This window comes from Megalops cyprinoides, chromosome 18 (assembly GCF_013368585.1).
Source record: "Megalops cyprinoides isolate fMegCyp1 chromosome 18, fMegCyp1.pri, whole genome shotgun sequence".
Taxonomy (NCBI): Eukaryota; Metazoa; Chordata; class Actinopteri; order Elopiformes; family Megalopidae; genus Megalops; species Megalops cyprinoides.
Genome location: NC_050600.1, coordinates 25,290,059 through 25,311,949, shown reverse-complemented (window position 1 = coordinate 25,311,949; position 21,891 = coordinate 25,290,059). Strand labels below are relative to the sequence as shown.

The 21,891-nt window shown below is 43.4% G+C and overlaps 2 protein-coding genes across 2 annotated transcripts in view; both read right to left on the bottom strand.

Annotated features, from left to right (window-relative positions):
* LOC118793034 (dynactin subunit 1-like) overlaps positions 1–17,274 on the bottom strand; it is a 39,471-nt gene extending 22,197 nt beyond the window's left edge. The window contains exons 1-7 of the mRNA XM_036550981.1: positions 17,039–17,274; positions 6,718–6,975; positions 6,261–6,336; positions 5,442–5,473; positions 2,542–2,654; positions 1,091–1,310; positions 357–561 (exon numbers count right to left, since the gene is read on the bottom strand). Of these exons, the coding sequence (XP_036406874.1) occupies positions 357–561; positions 1,091–1,310; positions 2,542–2,654; positions 5,442–5,473; positions 6,261–6,336; positions 6,718–6,975; positions 17,039–17,209 (1,075 nt within the window). The 5' untranslated portion in view covers positions 17,210–17,274. The remainder of the gene's footprint in view (positions 1–356; positions 562–1,090; positions 1,311–2,541; positions 2,655–5,441; positions 5,474–6,260; positions 6,337–6,717; positions 6,976–17,038) is intronic.
* Positions 17,275–17,626: 352 nt separating this feature from the next.
* On the bottom strand, positions 17,627–18,372 carry LOC118792884 (probable N-acetyltransferase CML1). Its single transcript, XM_036550713.1, has one exon. The coding sequence runs from the start codon at positions 18,361–18,363 to the stop codon at positions 17,695–17,697; it is 669 nt and encodes a 222-aa protein (XP_036406606.1). The 5' UTR covers positions 18,364–18,372; the 3' UTR covers positions 17,627–17,694.
* Between the last annotated feature and the right edge of the window lie 3,519 nt (positions 18,373–21,891).

Below are 21,891 nucleotides of genomic sequence, written 5' to 3'. Positions count from 1 at the left end.
TGGGTCAAATGGGATGACCCATAAACGAAGGACCAAGAAAAAAAAAAAATAGCCAGCACAATACAATGGAACATTTGTTTGATTAAACAAAAAAGAATTGTATCTCCAAGTTCTTTGTTTATAAACGCCACAGAAAACTCAGTTTAGAACAATGCTCAAGGAACTAGAACGTGTCAAATACGTAACATATGTAAATCGGCCTCGATTAGCGTGCCTGCTAATCAGATACTCCAGTAATCTAATAATGTGGATGCACGGGATTTCAAGGTGAGCTCCACAGTAAGTCCATCTTGGCAAGTTGGGCACGGTCTTGGAAAGTAGGGCCTTTTCCACAAATGGGGCTGCGCGCCCCTTACCTTTCTCCTCGATCTCGTGTTTGAGGATCTCCAGATCCATGGTCACCTCCTCCACCTTCTCCTTCAGCGACTCCACCTCCTGCTGAAGGGACTCTGCCCGCTCCTCTGCCATTTCCTTGTCCAGCGTGGCCATCTCCACAGCGTCCGCAGTGTCCGCCATCTCCTCCATGTAGCGGTCCTTGGCTTCCTGGGCCTCCTTCGCCTCCTGCAGGGGGCAGCAGAGATCAAATGTTACATAGCACAGCAGCAGACAGTGCACCACACTATCATCATACAAGTGCCTGTCATTATATACAGTATTATTGTAGCTGTCTATGCCGATTAGCTCTGCTCTTTATTCTGTAGTTCATATCTGAAGGCCTCCATTTCGACCATGATCAACATCAACGCCAACATTCAGAAACGTTTAGCGAAACGCAGACAAAATTTGTTGATTTGTTAGGTGGCAGGGATTAGCTGGATGAACTCACCGTGTGACTAGCAGTACTAAAAAATGAGAATGGGGACCTCCACAAATCATATGGTTTTAGTGGGTAATACAAATTTGAATATGTTTACTCAAGCATTCCAGCTGCTCACAATATAATTACCTTCTAAAGAGTTTAAATAGCCTTGTGCTGATGCTGGCCCAGGGCCAGAGCAATGATCCACTTAGTTTCGAAGTTTAGCACAACCTGGGTGGGGTTTAGAAAAAAGGCTAGGGTAAGCTGATCCTGGATCAGATGTAGCGGTACCTTCTTAGCCTCCCTCAGCTGCCTCTGTAGGTCAGCCTGCTGCTCCTGCATCTTGCTCTTCCACTCCTGCAGCTGCTCCACTAGGAGGCGGTGTTTCTCCAGCTCCTTTAGCTGGGCCTTGTCTTCGGTGCGCTTTATCCGGAGCGTCTCAAGCTTCTCCTCTAGGTCCTTCACCTGAGTCCGCAGGTCCTCCTCCTCCTGGGGGCAGAGGGGTGATGAACTGATCCCAAATCAGCTTTCAGCAAGTGAGCTGCACAATGACAGCAGATCAGAGGTCCGTGCGTTCTCACTCCCCTGCCGAGCACTCCACCTCCTATTACACCTTCCACAGAAGCACATAGATGCTCACACACCAGGCTAGACCATGGACTGTCCCCTAATGGGGCAAAAGAACCAGGCACAAACACTTTGATGAAGAGCTCTCACTCTACAGTATCTATTAGAGCAGAAAAGGACCCAACACACAGCCCTAGACAGAGACAGAACGTAACTGTAATAGGTACAAAAATAAAAATCACACATTTGTGGAGAACCCCCAGCCCCCAATCACAAACCTCACACAAATATAACCACAGCTGCTGTTTGAGCGTAGCAGTTTGTCAGACAGTGATCAAAGAGTGTGGCAGCCTGTCACCTCTATCAGAGAGGCTAGAGACAAGGCTACCATCTCTGAGTGAGGTGAAGGGTCCTGACATCATGCTCTGGGAAAAGTGACTGGGTGGGTGAGAAATCAAACCCACATTACAGCAACTTCAACTGAGTCAGACAGCCCAACGTAGGTCCACCTCTGGACAGAGACAGAGAATGATGTGCCTTCCAAAAGCACTCGAAGCACACATTGGTTTAAAGTTAAATAGCTCCCTCACCAGGCTGGGAGTGGAAGTAGATTCACACGCAACCACTCTGCCTCCGCGTGGTATTCTACCACTAAAGGTAAGGATGAAACAGCCCCCAGCCAATGAACAGCCTTTACTGTGGATGCCAACTGACGCACACATTACAACTCATTACATTGCATTATTGGCATTTAGCAGACGCTCTTACCCAGAGCGACTTGCATCAGTTACAATTTTTTACAAGCTTATCCATTTATATAGCTGGATATTTACTGAGGCAATTGTGGGTTAAGTACCCAAAATTGTGGGTTAAGTACCTTGCCCAAGGGAACAGCAGCAGTGCCACAGCAGGGTATCGAACCGGCAACGTTTCGGTTACGAGTCCTTCACCTTTAACCATTAGGCTACACTGCTGCCCTACAACTCAAGCAGTGACCACAGAAGCTAAGTGCCAGATCTCAGCATAGAGCCAAACAGGAAACAATGTTGAGGTTTAACACTTCAGCTGAGACATCTACTGTAATGTGAGATGATGTCACCGGGGTGAGGGGGGTGCTGACCTTGATGCGGGCGGCTGGGGCTGGAGTTCTGACTGAAGGCGGAGCTCCACCAGACAGGACGGGCAGTGCCACAGGGGTCTGGACAGGCGTGCGGGGCTCGGGGCTGCGCCTCTCAGCCACCGAGGGGGACAGTGGGCGGCCCGTCGGAGAGCCAGCGGTACGAGAGGGCTATGGGGGTGAGAGGGAGAGATGAAAAAAGGAAGAGGAAAGACAAGGAAGGGTGAGAGAAGAGGGGAGGCAGAGAAGGAGCAGAACGAAGGAATAAGGAAGGAACAAAACGGACAGTGAAGGAGAGAGGTAGGAGGAGGTAGAGGAGAGATGGAAGAAGAGCAAAAGCGTATTATAGACAGGAGTTTAGATTCAAGTCAACACCCAACAGCAGATTAGCACTTTCCTTCAGCTGGACCAGTGTGGGTGGAGTAAAAATGCTAACACACTACCGGGCTAAAATGAAGATGTTTTCTTTTTGACATTTTTGGCGCTTTTCTTGTTTGGAGCATGTAATTCCAAACTGAACTTAAAATTCATAAAATGGGGTTATGGACGACAAGAGGAATATCAGTGTCATTATGTTTACTCAAAAAGACCAGTAACACAATAAATGAATGTCATGAATAAACAATGTTATATGTCATAATGTCATAAATGAGCTTCTAGTTCTACAGTATTTGTGACGTGACCAAGAGACAGCACACTCCACTTCACCTGTGAAAGCTGATAAAACCTCTGATAGCTGATAAAAAGTGTAGCTGAACTCTGCTCACAAATGGTAAACCCAACCCATTTTGAATAGACCACACCCAGTGCCAGAAGTCCCACACGCTGTAATGTTCACCCATGATACAGGACACCTGGGTTGCCATGGCTTCAGACATACCATAATTAAGGATGGCAGGGAGCTGGAGGCAGTAAGGCGGGCAGGGGTGTTCCACTGTCATATGATAAAGATTGTTAACAAAGGCCTCCATTCTAGATATTCTGATTCATCTCTTCTGTATCTCCAAGGCAATTTACAACTTCAGTCCTTACTTTATGTGAAACCTAATGCAAAACAACTTCTGTGCCTTTAACTCTTCCTGGACCTATGCAGCGTACGTGACCACCTGGCTGCTTGTTTAATATTATCATCGTATCACATTATTTTCTATTCTTATACATTCATGTGTTTGATAATTAAGGCTATTAGTGTGCAACAGCAGCTTGGGGGGAGGGGAGTGTGAGCTCACCTTGGTGCGCCGGGTCAAGCTCTGTAGAACAATGGGGCGGTTTCAAAGGCAGACAGGGACAGAGAGGACACGCGGACAGACGGACAGACAGACAGACACAAGCGGTCATTTGCAGGAGAGGCAGAAAAGAAGCAGGGTCAGGGTTAGTGGATTTTCTCCCAGATGCAGTCCGAAAGGGTTAAGAGCAGTCTCCCGGACTACCACCATTTTAGTCCCAAACGCTGATGATGCAGGCCTTACAATGGGTCTCACCTTTTCTTTCTAGACTGAATGTCCGATGTTCTACTGACCTGTGTCTGCTATACAAGGGAGTTTCCTTCCAGGCATAAAGTCACTGAAACTTTCTGATTATTTAAAATTGATCATATGATAGACTCATTAACATTAATTGAATAAGTTCATCAAATAGGTGCTAGAAATGATTTGAAAAGACTTAAATGTATATTCAATATGTCATACCCATATACCAGGTCGGCATCTTGTAGGTCTATTTGCAAATTCCTGCTTGGTCCAAACATCTAAGAGTTTATTTTTTTTAAAAAATGACCCGAGGTGCCTCTCAGCAAGTACACAGTCTCTTTCAACCTGTGTGTATTACATGCACTACAGCAGAAATTTGGTTTAGACAGTGGGTGTGACAGATTGAAATAAACCACAGGTTGCCAAGATAAGCACATGGATGTTTTTCAGATGCTGCTCAGAACCTGTTTAAGTCAATCGGAGCGCAAAACACGAGCAATGTTTCCATTCCAGTGAATACAGCCTAATACTCCCTTTGAACAGGCCACCAAAGAACTTTCAAATTATGGTGTCATGCTACAGATGTGAAGTTGGCTTATTCGGAAAATAAACAGCAGTGCCGTAGCATAAAGCTCAGGTAAAAGACTCGCAGTTTTTGAGCACTAAAGGCACGCGAAAAAAACAGACAACCCATGAAAATCAATTAGACAACCGTGGAATTTAATCAAAGCCAACTAGTGACATTAAAGCAATCAAATGCAAACCCCATTTCTGGGAAGGTGAGGAAGAAATAAAAATCTTTCAATAAGCTCCCTTTGAGTTGGAAACAATCCCCAAGTGAGGGGAAAAAAAAAAAAAAATCACACCACAAAAAAAGTGTTCATTATCAAACCAACAAAACTAGAAAGAGATAACGCAGTGGCTCAAATGGTTGCTGTACCTTTCTAGGAGCTGGCGTCTGCTTCGTTGTAATTATATGGGGGGGGGGGGGGGGGGGGGGAGACACATGCATGAAAGGGACAAACAGATAGACTACAAGTTACAATGACGCTCAGAGAGGGTGGAGGCAGTGCAGACTGAAAAGGGGGTGCCCTTAAAATATAAAGCAGATTTCACTGGGTGAATGTATGGTGTTGGGCCGGTCACTGACGCAGAGGGGGAAACGCTCGTAGATGACGACTGCTGATCTGAGCAGATCCTTGAGCTGTCCTGTGTATCTGTCCTTCCATCTGACTTGACCCTCTCTCCCAGTCCTGCCTCCCCCGGTGGAGATGGGGGCTGCGGCTAACTCTGCTTTTGTGTGTGTAACTGTACTACACAATGAGGTGTTTTTTTTTTTGGGTGGACCTTATAAATACGTGAATGTGCAGTAAACACACTTGGATGCATGTTATGTTTGGCAGATTTGAAACATGCACTCGTGGTACAGTTCTCGTAATAGGGCTGATCTGGACTTCCAGTTGTGAAAACTATCCTCTCCTGTACTTACCAGCTTGTTTGATTTCGGTGACTCCAAAAGTTCTGAAGAGAAACACGGATAAGAATAAAATTAGTACTAACAGAGTGTCTTACCATTCCTGTGGCTATACAGGACAAATGATAAAAACTCCAATAAAACTCCATAAAAATGCCAGGGAATGTGTACATGTCTGACGTTCAAAGAGCCTGAGTGCCATGAATGGGCTGCCTGGGACACTCTGATGCGTGCAATGGTCTCCTGCAGGGGTGAGTCATGAGGCCAAACATTAGATGATGGTCTGGACGAGTTTCAAAGAACGCCATTCTGAGGTCAGAAACCGCAGGGCTGGGAGAGCAACACGACGGGCAAACCTCAAAGCTCTGCTCAGGCAGTGGGTGCTTTCACAGGGAGAAACTAGAACGGGCGCTGGAGCACAAACTACTTTTGCATAAAAAAGGCTTTTGTTGACAACCATCTCTTAAAAAAAACAAACCTCCACAATGAGCTTGTCCTACATAAGTAGTGTCACTAAAAACATTAATTAGTAAATGTAATTGTAATTAGCTGCTGAAAGAACAGACAATGGGGGAAACAACAAAACCACAAGGAGGAGATCAATAGAATATCATCTGTTATAATGACCTCCAAATATTTGCCCAATCAAAAATGAACATAGAATAAAAAAAACTACTAATTGGGTAAATGTCTTTCATATTCGGATAAAGCCTTTTATCCGTTTCCTACAGCAACAGCCAAACATCTCACTGTAGGATTTTCATGTGGTAACCTAACCCCGGGAGGGGGTTGTACAGCATCACATGGCTGTGGAGGCCTCAGGGGACCATTTACCTCGTTTGAGGAACTTGGAGGCCAATTCTGGGATGTCAGGTGAGATGGCATCTGCTCCTTCATCAACCAGTTGGATCTGAACAGACAAGACACAAACAATCACCCAGTGGAAAATACATAGAAATATTACCACCAGCTCTGCTTAAGATATTTGCCAATTGATACTACCATGGCAAGTCTTCACACAGTCAGAAATTTGCTAAGCTGATAAACTTGTACAAGATCATTTACTGACTGAACAAAAGAGTGCAACAGACCTTTGAACTGTTACAAACTGGCATACTGACGTGAAAATCAAACCTGTCAAACTGCTAATTCCAGTTGCAAATTGGAAAACCAAAGTGAATCGGTTTTCCTTTGTCATTGCCATACTGGTCCTTCTACCTTCACTTGTTACAACTTGCACTCTTAAAATCCTTATTAGGAGCTCTGCATCACGCTTGATCGACCAATCGACCTGGGACTGTCGCACGAAGATGCCGTGGTTCTCCTCGCAGGTGAAGTAGCGCTTGCCCTGCACGGTGCCGTCGTTCTTGCCCTTGGGCTCCTCGAGGATGACTCCCACCCACTTGCCCGTGGCGAAGAGCGTGGCGCCGATGTAGGCCACGGTGCCGCGGTGGCCCTTGCCGATCACCTCCACCAGGGAGCCCACCTTGATGGGCTTGGCGCTGCTGCTCACGTCCAGGCTCATCCTGCGTACAGCTGCTATGGGGGGCTGAAGGGGAGGACGAGAGAGCGGGGTGAGGGGGATGGCAGCTCACTTCTCACGGTCAGTACCAGTTCACTTCCCATTTAACCAGGCAAGACCAGTACCCGTTCACTTCCTGTATTACCAAGCACGGTCAGTACCTGTTCACTGACTACCATCTACACTAAGCATGGTCAGAACTGATTTCTCTCTCATTTAACTCTAGTATAACCAAGTAGAGTTGGTACTCATTTCCTTCCCATATGACCAAACATTGTCATTAGCTGTTCCCTCCCTGCATGACCGAGCATGATGAGTACCTGTTCCTTCCATGAGCAGCCACGTTATGATCCATACTTGTTAACTTCCTGTATAAGCACATAGTCAGCACCTGATCAGATCAGTGTTTTTAAATGAAGGCTGCATTATCACAATCCAACATTCCTAAATACATATGTGCACTTCTGAGCATCCTGACTAAAACTGACTGCAGTCACACACAGTCTCCAGATAACAGAGCCACAGGAAAAGTTTAAAGAAATGTAGCGGAAATGTCAAATGAGCATGCATTTGTTGCTCAAAAATTCCCCCCAAAACCATGTCAGCGGTTGCATCATAAATTCAAATTCCCTGTGTGTGAATAAGCGCTCTACGCTGATCTTCACACAAATGCATTATGAGCCATTCAGATGATTGACAGGGCTTAGACTGTTCAAAGCCATAACAGGCAAATGGGCTATTATGAGCTGCATAAATTACCATGCAATTTACACAACACGGGCATCAGAGCCATTACAAATGAGGACAATATAAATACTTCACCATTTGTCAGGGGAAGGGGGGGGTGTCTTAGCTTTGAATGAATCACAGGATATGGCCTTTGTGCCATAATGTGAGAATGTGTCTCGTAACACATGTGACTGTAATGACAGTTGTGACAGAACACGGCAACTCCCACCTATTCCTGTTTTTATAGAAAGGCCAATGGGGCTGAGACTTCTCCCACAGAGACAAGACAGACATTAGGACAGCCCTGTTGATTCACATGAGCATTTTGTTTTAACGACAGTCACTTGCCTCACAAGAACCCCATCTCCTCCTGGGAAGTTGCAGAGGAGAAAAATCGCAACATATTTAATCCGCCATTGGTGCTTTCAACAGTTTCCAACTGGCATTTTTTTTTCTCAGCAAAACAGACATGGCAGTCGTGCTAACACTAACCACTAAAGAAAATATTAATAAATTGGGAAAAAAAAGATGTTTTGAAAGGACTCCAATTACGACATTGCACACTTGCTGCAGCTTTAAAAACCCTTCCCCAGTAGTTTGGCTCTCAGTATTCATTATACTCATTGCCTGGGGGGACGTCTGCCAGACTCAAATGCTGGAGGGACAGGTGTGTGCCAGCTTTTGTTCCAAAACAAATCCCCTTCCTTAGTTGGTCCAATTAATACATAATCTGTATGCGCTTTCAACTTGTGCCTTTCCAAAAATACACTGCTGTAAAATCTGAAGTATAATGGAAAAATTTGTATTCATGTTGAATGCAACTGGTACAGAACTCTGCACATGCTCCAGTGTCATCATTACACTGCGCAAAGGGCTGCTGGCCCGCTGATTATCGCCAACTGTGGCAGATCACAAAGCATACAGGAAATTAATGTTCCATTCTACAAAAATAATAAATCAAAAATTGCCAGGACAGGCCTGGGAAAACCAGCACTTCCTGTGACATGGTTCCAGCTCCTACCACTTCCTGTCATATGGTCCTGATGCCCACACTGGTTCTAGATGATAGATGTCATGGTGTCTCTGCCAAAACACAGAGACTTGTTGTCAGCTTGTTTCGGCTCTGTTCCCTCCAGGATAAACAAGAGAACTAAGACCAACTTTAAGATCCTAGTCTTCGTGCCTTAGGCCATCGCTAGAGAAAGTAACTTTGTGATGTCTTTGTCACATGTTTTATACAAACAAGCAAGTTCATTATTCGTGGGGAGGAAAGAAACAACTTTGAGAGAGACTGAAAGGGTTCTGCAAGGCTCATGACCATCAGGGGCTGAGGGATTAGTTTGAGATGAAATTGTGATTGGTGAGCACAGACATGGTAAAGCTCATTGAAACACCACACTAAACATTTCCTGGATTTTGCAAAGTATTCTGGGGCAGCTTGCACTCTTTTTGAAATGACATGTTTGTTGATATTAACCCAGAGCTGGCTATTAACACAGCACAGGCGCAGAGCAGGTGCTGATATTAACCCACTACTCCAGATGTGAACTAGATAAACTTGTGGGTACTGATGATTAGACTGACACATCCATATAACATAAGGATCAGCAGATCTGCACAGTGCCACGGTTACAGTAGGTGTGATATGACACAGCATATAATTTTTTCCAGACACAAAATTTTCTTACTTCCTCATCTAACCACAGAAAAGATTCACACGGTACAGTTAATATGACATCTGCATATATGAAAGGCAGTGGATACTGTGGCACGGGTAACACTGCTGGCAGTACTCTGGAAGTACACATTAACTCTATCCTTTGACAAAACCACACTAAGATCTATTCCTCAAGTGACAATGAACAAGCTAAAGCAGGTTTCTACCCAGGGTCCTCTGCAGAATGTGAAGTGGGTCCTTACAAAAATCTGAACAATTTTAACAATGAAAAAAAAGGTTTAGAAGTCCCTCTTACAGTTATCTAAAACTTGTTGTACTACCTACAGACACAGCTGGAACTTATAGTGATGAAATGTGCTACAGTCAGAGAGCTGGCATCATTATAGGCGGCGTGTGTTCCCACACAGGGAATCCCTGCTCTTTCAAAATCTGTGCAGGTCTAGAATCCCAGTAGCCCTTTTAGGCTAAAAATCCCTGGAATTTCTGCATTCTGGTGCGCCCTGAAGTCCTTTCTAAAACCCATGACCAGACCATAAAATGAGTCATTGCAAATGCTCAACAGAGTCTCAACCACACAAACTATAAAGGAGAGAGCTGAAGACAACAGAACAGGTGAAGTCCTCCTCATTGGCTGAACACCATTCACACAGCCTGACAAAGTCTACTCCTTTGTAGGTTCCAGGCACGCTGGGAAATCGACAGATATGCAAATCGCCGCCACTGAAAGTACTCACCCGCGGCGTATATGAGTGTCTCCTGTTCATAGACATGTTGCTCGTTGTTGTAACCAAGCCAGCGCTCTCTGATGGCATCTCTCTGAACCCCTGTCCTTTTAAAGGAGGGGGAGGGGGGTAGAAGAGGGGGGCGGGATTTGGATGGGAAGTAGGCACTGCCTGTAATGTTCTCAATCACCGCGAAGATCCATCATCCAAGGTGCTGGTCTGCTAACTTTGTCATCTCTGTTTATCGAGTCAAAATGTTTCTGGATTGACCCGAGTTTCGGGGGGGCAAAGCAATCCACATCCTGATTCTGCCCCTGCCCAAAGACACAGGGGGTGGCAAAAAGTAACAAAATGAGGAAAACAACTAGGGCATCTACTAGAGGGCTGTACTAATTGCAGAGAATAAGCAGGCAAGCCAGAGACAACCTGGGTCCTAGTGCACTGAGAGTTGAAGTGTTTCACTCAAGCCAAATGGTCCTGATGAGGGAACTATCCAAAGGATCGCTCATGATGTAGTGCATGTAGCACCTGTTGAACAACAACTGTGTATGGAACACAATGTTCTGAGAAACATTTCTCCTAGGTACACTTCCTTTTTATTCACATTGTTTTTCCCAGTTTTATACAAAGCTATATAAGGGCTTTTTACATCTTTTTAACATTTTTACATCTTATCTTTTAGTGAATACAAACTTGGTACGAAAAAGACCACATTGCAATACCCCCCGAACTCCATCCATATAACTTGTTTAGTAATGAAGTGCTAATTATCAGAGATGCAACTCTTCCCAATCAATGTTCATTGAGGAGGAGTTAGCAATAATTACAGGCAGTGAAATGCCATTGCTGTGCTCAAATTGGGATTCACTGGGATACCTGGAGAACAGCTGCTTCAGGTCTCAGCAAAGAGGACTGGCTTTAAGGAGTTTCTTTTTAAAACAAAACCAAACTTCTTTCTGCATTTTTCAGGATTAGAAGTTGTTTCCAGCATTCCAGGAGAACACCAGGAGTACTGATTTCCCACTTAGAGCAGCTGGGGATTTAAAAGGCTTAAACAGAGGACTTAATACAACCTTTCCTGTTCTCAGCTAATCATAAGGAGAAAGGAAAACCTTGGGAAAATGCTTGGGAAATGAAGTTGTAACAGCAATGAAAAGGTATAGCTTACGAAGTAATGTTCTCTGTGGCTCCCAGAAAGCAAAATACCTTCTGAAAACTTGAAGAAAAAATATTAATCACTTAAGGAATTCTTAAGAACACATTTCTGTTGATGAATAGACGTATGTAAATACTGTGGGTTACGGTCTAATTTTAAGAAGGTTTTCAGCAAGATTTATGTCCATGTGAAGATTTTCTCTTTTTTTTTTATGCAGTGCAATGTTATAAACGTAAAGGCCAACCCTAACCACAATTAAGGTTTTTACCATTCCTTAATATAACTGAATGCAAAGCTAACATGTTTAGCTGCCATTTCTAGTTTGTCTATCCAAGGAAAATAAGGGTGCTAAAATGTGCACTGCTTGACTCTGTACTGACTGACTGAGGGATGAGGAAATCTGGTATGGTTTCAAAGCTGAAGAATGAAGCCTGAACCCCTGACAAATATCTTCCCTCAGTCATCCTGGTTCATTCACTGGCAACCACTTTTGTAAGGAACGATTCTGATTTCCAGGGAAACAAGCTTTATTCTAGGCCCCAAGAATTATGTCAACACAGCATTTTAGGTTATTACAGGGCCAGTCCTAACCACCAGCAGATAGACACACCACACCAAAGTTTGTGAGCCACTAAAACAGTCTGCTGGATTGACCCACAGGTTCTCAGTTTTGTTCCTACACCATTAGCCACACACCTGTTGACTATATGGAGAACTAGAACTAGCTCCATGCAGTGCCAAACTATGTCATGCAGCTTTAAAAACAGTATTGATATACACCTTCACTCCCTGCACAGAAACATCAGCATCACCTATTCATAAGAAAGGGTTTGTAATGCTTCTTGCAATGTCTAGAACCGATTATGAAACAAGAGTAATTAGTCTCAAGCCTGGGAAAGTATACAGTGATACAAAGCAAACAGTAAATGGGTGGCAGGCATCCATTTAATTAGCTCTCTAATCCATTTAATTATGACATTAATTTTAAAATGAATGACCAAAACAAGACACCCACTGCCAAAATAACATATACAATGACATATAATATCACAGTCCACGAAGATTTAGCAGTGTTACATGATAGATAAAGACCTTTAGATAAAGATCACCAGTGAGTGAGCAGACAAAAAAATTTGCTAATAGCGCCATCTGGTGATGACTGGGTAAACAAAGTAGACAGACGGGAAAAATGTTCTCACGCAAGCGGAGTGAAACTTCTCCAAATTGCCAACATCAGGTAAATATTAAGGTGCAACAGGAACAAATCACACAATCAGAGGATTAAATCTATCAACCAGGTCCATGTTTGCCACGTCACTTACATTGCTTCGATCCCAGAATTTAGATCCACCTTGATCCAAAATCACATCAGTCCTTTCTGAATTTTTTTATCGTGTAGCGTAGCTCTTTCATTGTTATAGAGTATCGCTTTTAGCATTGTCATTGTTATCATGGCCATTATTACGACTACCATCTGTTTCGTATGTTGTTTTTAAGGATAACCGCAATTTTGTTTTATTGTCATGTTATACCCATTATCACTTTTCCATATTGATGCCTATTTACTGGCTGCTGTGTACCTGTTAACGTTACTGTGATGCTATTCGCGCATTATATCATATTAGCCTTCTCTCGCTCACCTGAGAACCTGAAACACTACCACCTAAAGGAATTTCTCATGTCTCAAAACCCTTTCCTGCTAAACTATAAAAAGTAATGTAATGGTTTGACGCAATCGTTATCTGTACGAGCTAGCTTACACTTTGTCTGGCCAACCATTGAAACCTAGTCATGCAGCTCTAATATTGTTGACTCCTTACGGTTTTTTGCTTGTGTTGTACTCACCTCATTTGTAAGTCGCTTCGGATAAAAGCGTCTGCCAAATTAATAAATGTAATGCATGTATAACAAATAATGATATAAAGCAAGTGCTTCAAACGTTAACACATACCCACCCTACTGCAACAAGTCAGGTGTACACCTGGTAATTTTGAATCTACTTGAATCTATAAAATAAGGTAGTGTGTGTAGGCTCAGTATGTCTGGTCTCTTGAAACGAGTGCAGCTCTTTGCGAAGAAGAAAGTGGCTCTCACGGTCAGCGTGGATCGTATGGTCAGCTGTAACTTATTTTGTAGGTAAGCTCGCTATTTTTGGCTAGGTAGCTCGCTGCTGGGCCTCATTCTGTCTGCAAAGTCCCTGTCATTGTAAATATGCATTAACAAGATGTCAGTCCTTCCTGAATATTCAATGTCCTTACTTACCCTGGTCTACTGAAGACAATTCACAATTAGGCTATTACTGTAACTAAACACTGCTCCACTCGCACCCTAGACTCCTGGTTTCACCAGTCTACCCTCCTGTCGAACTCAGGAATGTTTGAACCGCAGGTATTCTTCTTGTGGCCGACGTGACTTACAAGTAATGTCGGAAGACGAGTTTTAATACAACCTTCAAACACCTGTTTCAGTTGATTGAGCTCATCAGATGACTCGTTTTGCGCATGTCCGGAGAGAAGCCGCCGTTCCCAATCAAAGAATTGTTGCCAGGGGTAAGTTTCAGGACACAGTTTCGCACACCTTTGAATTGTTATAGACTGTTAAATCAAAAGTAGCACTTTGACATTAGAACATTTAACACAGCATAATTATAAATACAGACGTGTATTGTCACCAAGGGACGAAATTAGTTTTGAAATGCTTGCGTTTCTCTATTCCCAGCTGCAGGTGGCGCAAAAAATTGTGGGAAAATGTGTGAGTTATTTAAATTTCCCAGAGAGCTAGAGCCATGGCCACGACTTCATGGTTGGAGTGGAGGACCACTGTCCTCGTGAATAACTAACCTATTTCCCTGCATTAAATATTCATCTGTAAGTAGGTAATGGGTTAAAAATGGATAAGGGCATCTGAAGAACGTAGTACATCTTTACATATAGAGATTACAGCATATGCTCCTTCAGTAGAGACAAATCACTGTATGGTAGGCTATATAGCCGACATATACTTGGAAATGTTGCGACATTAGGCACTTTGAAAGGAAGATTTAAAAAGTATGCATATAACGGTATCGGGTAAAATCTGCAGTCTGCAATCAAGATTGTAACGTCACCAGAGTTATGCGGTACAATAAAACGGCACTTTAAGTATCCATTTAGGAATTCTATGGAGTGTAATACATCAAAAATAGACTTAAAAGATGTGCTACACACGTCTGACCTTTTTTTGTAGTTTGCTCTGCTTAGACGTCGTCATAGATTAGACTATGGGTAAAGGCATACATGCAGGATTATGTGTCTGACACAGTGACACTGTCGTTGTAACTTTGCACAAGGGTCGTAGCAAAACTGGGATAAACCGTACATACTGAAATTATAACGGGCCACTTAAAGCATTTAATACAGTTATTTATAGCATATCCGCAACACATTTTACATTCTGTTTTATGATGAAGGGGTGAACTCGACCAGCTACCTCGCTCTAAAACGATCTGTCCATTGCCCTCCGCGGTGGCTAATTCATTGGCCAAATGTAGCGCATCAATAAGGGTGTTTGTCCTGCCTCGGACCGTCTGAGAAACCGTCTTAACCCTTGAGCAACTGTGTCTATACGCATTCCTGTCTACACTCTCGGTCTCCCCTCAGAGAGCCCTAAACCCTCTCAAAATAAAGTCAGGGCCTCGAAATGGCATGGTAAAACTTGCGAGACATTCGTTGTCAAGATTCACCTTGCGGTCATAAAATAATAGGAAACACGAGCAAACAAGGAGGGACCTGTGTTTTGCTGCGCTTAAAGAGCAAAGCGGCTATTATGCACACACGAGGATTTATCGCAGGCTCTGTACACGACCTTCTGCAAACTGCATTTTTTTTCAGGCCAGTTTCAAAGCGCTCTCGTTGCCAAACATTCAGAGAGCTTCAAAGTTACCGTGTGTCCGTGTGTGTGTTGGGTAAAGAGCCCCATATTCCACTGGTCGTGGCTTCTAAATTGTCACAGAAATTCCGAAGAATCCCAACTCCATATGCCTAACGCTAAACGAACGAAATCTCTTTTGATTGGTCAATTCAGCCCTCAGCTAAACACTGTTAGGCTAAGCTGTTCCCTGAGGAACAAATTAATTACATTCGACAATATATGACAAAATATTAAATCCAAAATAAATGTAATATATTTCATAAGTTCAAAATATAGAGCATACAAGACATCTAAATTATTTTCATATTACTATGCGCATTTGGCTGCACATGATCCAGTTTGGAGCACATTATCACATACATGCATAAAATGAATTACCAGTGGAACGAGATGTTTTCCTATTACATGCAGTATGTTTTCATTTATTTATTTATTTTAAATATATGTAAAATCCATTGCGTTTAAAGGATGTATTTATAGTGTGGGATATGTTTCACGAGGCCTTGCTTATCCCGAGGCTGTTTCAGCAACCCCCTGCTCCTCTGTGTGGGAATGATGACCTCATCGTCAGATCTGTTTACTTGGGTATAAGTCATCTTAAACACGTTCTCCCACAGATACATTAACCTCCACCCCAGATGGCAGCACTGCAAGACTGTTATGACACGGCAGGGAGGACACACACTTGTAGAGAATGAAATGGGGTGTATGGCTTTTTAATTCTTAAGTCATGTGATGAGCGTTACTACAACTCGACTGGTGACAAGCAGCTCATCACTGTTTATACAAATCACCAACAGATCCCTTACAGAACTGGTAGATTTTATACAGTGACCACCGTGTTACTCCGCTGTGGACACAGAATGTCTCTCCACTTCATTTCCATTTGCTCCTACTCCCTCTTTCCTTTGGAATTTGATATTTATTGCCTGGACATAATGGAACAGCGGGTACTTCTGCTACCCAACTGTATTAAATTGATTTAGCCTCTCACTCCAACTGAAGACTATTTCTACACAATACCCCCTCTCAAGTCAGTCTCTGTTGATATACTTTGCTCATGTGAACTTGCAGTCGTCATCTCTCACACAAACTTTTGTGTTTTTTGATTAATTTGTACACCCAGGTCCACTATTGGCCATCCTTAGAGCAGCATTATCCAATGAAGGGAGTGTTTTGTGTTATCAGAATGCAGAGATCATGACTCTGTGACCCCTGGATGTCAGGAAACCTTTAGCCACATGTGATCTCTGTCAGACTGCAAATTCCCCAGGCAGGTCAACCCCCCATGGTCTGCCTCTGCTGTGCATTAATATCACAGGAAAAAGGCCTGTTCCCCTCCCCCCTCTCTGTCATACAAATGCATTATTTAATGTTTGCAGGGCCCAAATGCCTACATATTCAAATGATGTTATGCACCAGGGTGCCCCAATGACTAGGAATTTAGCACAAACTTTTGAGAAAGTAAATTGTAAAATGTACTGCGTAACACAGAGATGAGCCAGATGGCTTTCTTGGAGATGAGATCTCTGAAGACAATCAAACAAATCGGTACAGACCGGCCCATCCGGTGACAGCGTCTTGAAGTGTTCTTTCGAAGCCTTTCTAACTGAGCAGAGTGGTCCTGAACAACAGCAGCCCTGTGCTTTTGAACCAGAAAGCTTTTTACTTTCAAAAACTGGCATCAAATATCAAACAGCAGGATTACCCTCCACATGCCTGAATGTTTTTGTTGACACACCTGAATTTCATTCTGTTCAATTTTCTGAAGCACTAGCTGTAAGCCTCACCTATTGATTTTGCTGTCATACATTATATGTATGTATTTATTTGCTGTCTTGCCCTTGTATTTTTCTCATATCGTAGTACTTTGCCAAACTGAATCAGTTCACTCACCAAGTGACATGTTATTAATTGTATGGTCTGCTCTGTGTAGACACAGAAGCCCATAGGAGGAGGTATCACACATCCACAAAATCCTCTGCTCTTGGCCCAGTCAAAAGAGCACGCGCCCCTACGCCAGCAGGACACTTCCTCTTCTGTGAAGTATATGGTCTCATATGACATTAAGCAGCTTCACAAAGCCTTCAGGCCAAGGGCACAAATGACCCAAAGATCCACTTCCTGTTCAAGAATGCTGACCATTCACAACTTTGAAGTGGCTTAGACAACCTGGGAGTAACTGCTTGTGCTTAAAACTGTATTTACAGAAGGATATGTGCATATTGCAAAGTTCCATAAGTCCACGTTCTAAAAGCCCTGTGTAGCACTGCTGTGGCCAGGATCAACTGAATAAGAGAAAATGGAAAGAAAACCCCAAAAATGAATCTGCTTTAAAATATCAAATATATCTGTTTACTTTACAAGTAGTCAAAAACAGCTTGGGTGGGGAAAATCCTTTGAATGTTCCTCCCATCACAGTAGAAAAAATACAGCATGTATTTTGAATATGCTGTGTGTTTTTTTCCTCGCATACTTTGGCTGTCTTAACGTCTTTATGCATTATTAAAACTGGCCAGTGACTGGTCTTCTCTCTCCAGATTCGGTAGCCCTCACCCGTCCCCATCGGGGAGCTGGTATCTGTACTCAATGAGGGTGAAGTTCATGAGCTTGGCTGGGATCTCCGGGACCACGGCCTCGCCAGCCCTTCTGTAGCCCGCCCTCTCGTACAGCCTCCGGGCGTCAGCCTGGACCACCGAGGTGTAGAGCAGGACCTCGCGGTAGCCCCTCCCGCGGGCGAACTCCACCACTGTCCGGCAGAGCTCCCGGGCCACGCCCCGCCCCCGGTGGTTCCTCTGCACAGACATGCGTTTCAGCTCCAGGCTCCCCGGGCGCTGCCGGGAGGGCAGGCAGGCCACCGTGCCCACCACTCGGCCCCTGCTCTCTGCCACCCAGAAGCAGGCGTCTGCCCTCTCCATGTAGACCTCCCGGATGCAGCCCAGGTCGCCCCGGCGGCAGACATCGATGTAGCGGGAGAACAGATGGCCCACGAACCACCGGCACGCGGCCAGAGCCAGGGCCAGAGTGAGCACGGGTGGGAGCAGGGACCCCGTGACAGCCAGGACGGTCAGGAAGACACAAGCGAGGGCGCCCTGGGTGAGGGGCTGTCTGAGCATGTGCAGGAAGGCGGCAGGAACGTGCTCACTCATGGCCACTGTGAAAGTCTCCATCGCCGCCTCCTGGTCCTCATCCCGATACATCCGGATCTGGAAGTCCGTCATGGTGGTGGCAACCCTTTAATTCAGAGACAACAAGGCAGACATCCTCATAACAATATATTTAATTAATATAGCACCTTACATTCAATACTCAACCTAACAGGGCTGTACAAACTCCTGGCATTGCCAACTCTCTTAGGACAGGTTAGAATAAACACATTTTTCATCTTTTCTCCACTTACATTCCCTGCAACAAACACTGTGGTATACACTGACAGTCAAAACAAATGACACACACAAGGGCTGCAAAACTATACTTATCAGTGATTTTTGACCTAGGTTCAGTGGTACAGGTGGTCTTCTTTGGTTGAAGTGAGCCACCCCAATCCCCCACAATAATGTGCTTTCAGAACTTTAACAAGCACAGTACAAATGTCATCCATACTGTTATTAGCACCCTGGATTTCTGTCTCTAGAAAATTTTCAGAAGAAAAGGATAGAAGTATTACACCATTACGGTCATGGTGTTGGTGGCAGTGTGAAGGTATGGTCTTGGGAGAGGGAGAATGAGGGCCGCCAGACTTTTATCCCACTGAAAACTTTTGTGGGGAAAAAAAAAAAAAAACTGGCTCCACAGAAGTTGGCTGTTAGCGCTGATCTAGACCAACATTACCCAACTACAAGTTTATCCATTACAAGTTAATCATCAAAACTGGTCCTGCATCAGCCCTTACAGGCAACTTCTGCAACCAAGACACAGCAGGATTCTGGGAGTTGTCTGGGAGCCTCAGGCTGCTGTAAATGAAAGGGATGCCCTCGGAATGGACCCTTTCAAAAAGCCTTGCCAAGGAAGTGCAAATCTCATTAACTGAATCATGTGTTCAGCGTGAGGTATCATACCAATTTTTTATCAATCAATTTCTTCTTGTACAAATAATTTTTTATGGACAACTAGTGTACACGAATTAGAACCAGCATACACGAATGACAAGCAAGGTGTGGCATTGTTTTTCCTTTTATTACAGAACTACCATCAGTATTTCATTTCTCTGGTTACGCTTCCCATTCAGTTGCAAGAAATGTTGGTTATGCACATCTCAGCTATAATTACGATACGGTATGAACATCTCGCAGCACAATCCATGTGAATCTAATTATTTACTAGAGTATGGGAGCTAATCTCCCTCCATCCACTGAAATACAATACTGTCACACGGACTTCGTTTGCTACGGGTGTTTTTTTTTTCTTCGGGAAAATTGAGCCGTGATGCAGACAGCCAGAAATGTGCCTCTGAAACTCAACTTTTTTTTGGACGGAATGTACATCTATCCACCTGCTCGGACAGCTACGGTTAGTGACCTGGAAGACACCCTTAAATTGTCACTACCCGTTATGGCCATGTATATCTGCGTTTCTTAGAAAATATTGCTTAGTTTTACGACAACCTATAGCCACTTTATAAGTTAAAAAAATCGCAGCTATCTGAAAAAGCAATGAGATTAAATTAGGACACACACGCGTACTCGGCTGTCTTCGTGCCGTACTGTGCACCGCACGTCAGCTCGTTAGCTTGCAACTGCCCGGTTCACCTTCAAAGTATAGTAATACTGCAAGATCGCTAGCTAGCAGCTATTAACCTGCGAATGTTTGAAAAACAACACTTTGGTGATCACGGTTTGATTTCAGCGAGCTATCTACCTACCTGAGATTTCGAAAAACAATGACTGCAACGACACGCGACAATCGAAAAATGTTTAAAACCAAAAACTATGTAGTCTGCATTTGTCAGCTACCCTCAGTGCCCTTTAGCGAACATTCCCAACAAGTTAAGCAGCAAGCTGCACCCATGTCGTCCAGTTATTTTGTTTAAAAACTGTCCACATTCCCACGTCTCACTCCGAGGTGTTTACATCCAGACTTGCGGAAGTGCTTACCACGTGCTTCCTTTCAGTTGTGAGTCCTTATTCTGATACAGCTGATTCTGGATCAGCGTATGCAGAAATGACTTATTTGCTTCAATGACCATTACAAGAACACGCAGCTGACTCAGGGTCGGCGGTCTGGGGCAGAGTTTCTTCTGAATTCTCCTCGTAGAATTAGAATCATGGACTGGTTAGTCAGTGCTGTGCCCTATCATTTGGTACAATCTGAGGAAGTCTTAGGAAAAAGGACTGTAGCTAAATAGCTAGTAGCTCTGTAGTACACAGCCCGCACAAATTAAGGTAGAGGAAATAAAAGAATCCGGGGTGATGTCAGCAAAGTTTTATTTGGAATTCCTGAGGAAGTCTCTTGGCTCGCAAGGACCTCAGAATATCAGTATTTCCATCTGCACTTGAATGGGGAAAAAAACGACAACATAGAAATGCACATTTACATCTGTGTAATGTTGAAAAAAAGAATTTGTGTCACACATATTACATCCGTCTACACACATTATACACACTCATACAATGCACATCAGTTTCAGATTGTACAAATTTAACAAGTTTAACATTCAAATTGGTTTTGTCCTTCCTTCACGGTTTTTAGCAAGATGTACCATAACCTAGCTCTTTTTTTCAATTATCTTGTCAAAAGGGTTCTCTGGTCAAGCTGTTGTTACAGACAATGTTTTTAGTTACTGCCGTATTGCTTTATATGAGTCTGTCCTCACAGCTGCTGAATGACTTGCTGAACAAAATCAGGTTAAACTGTAATTCCTAAATCTCTGTAACAGGTGATCCATCAATTTACCAGCAGCTTTTACTGTGTAGATATCTGAATGTATGACCTTACACTGCATTCTCTAAAAAGTCACATGGGAGAAGAGTTTGTACGTTAATTTACAAATCAGTGCATTCAATCAATATTAAATACTTTGTGGTTTCTCTTTATGCATACAGTACTTGATGTGAGGGAACCGTCAGATCAATGTTTTAGTATTCCCTCGTTGTCCAGTCCAGTTCGTCTTGAACATAGTTTCTGGATCCTCAATCTGGAAAAGAATGGTTTCCAAATGCAACTGGCAAGCTGCACAATCAATAAAATTCAAAACATTGCCATATTTGTTTCAGGATTTGTTTAATCGAGTCAGACTGGTGTGATTCTCTGGATTTATAAAATGTGTAAATGTGTAATGTGAAATGTGAAAACTCAATCTTGGAATATATTTAGCTTGGTACCGATGACAGAGATACAAAATATGTTATCACTGTCCAAAGTGTCGTGGAGATTTCTGGACACTTTCAGTTTAAAGAACGGGCAACCATATGGTCCGAAAAGTGTGTATTGTTACAAAGCTTTGACCCATTTTTTCAGACTTGATATGTAGATAATTTGGTAACAACTAATGTGCAGATCCACAGACTCATCAAGGTTTAAGTCTATATGGAGGCTCGTACATGTGTATATGTTTATGTGTGTATGTGAAGGAAATGACAAACCCCAGTAAATGAATCATCCATTTACCAGTCAAATAACCATCTTTGCTCCTAGAACAGTGGTTCTCAGCTGTTTTTCAGACAAAGTACATGACGCCACCAAAATGTATGAATTTGAATTATACATTGTCTTTGAGTAATGTCAACATATTTGTGTCCCACCAAAAATGT

Coding starts and splice junctions, on each gene's coding strand:
- LOC118792884 (XM_036550713.1), bottom strand. CDS start 18,363: ATGACGGACTTCCAGATCCGGATGTATCGGGATGAGGACCAGGAGGCG.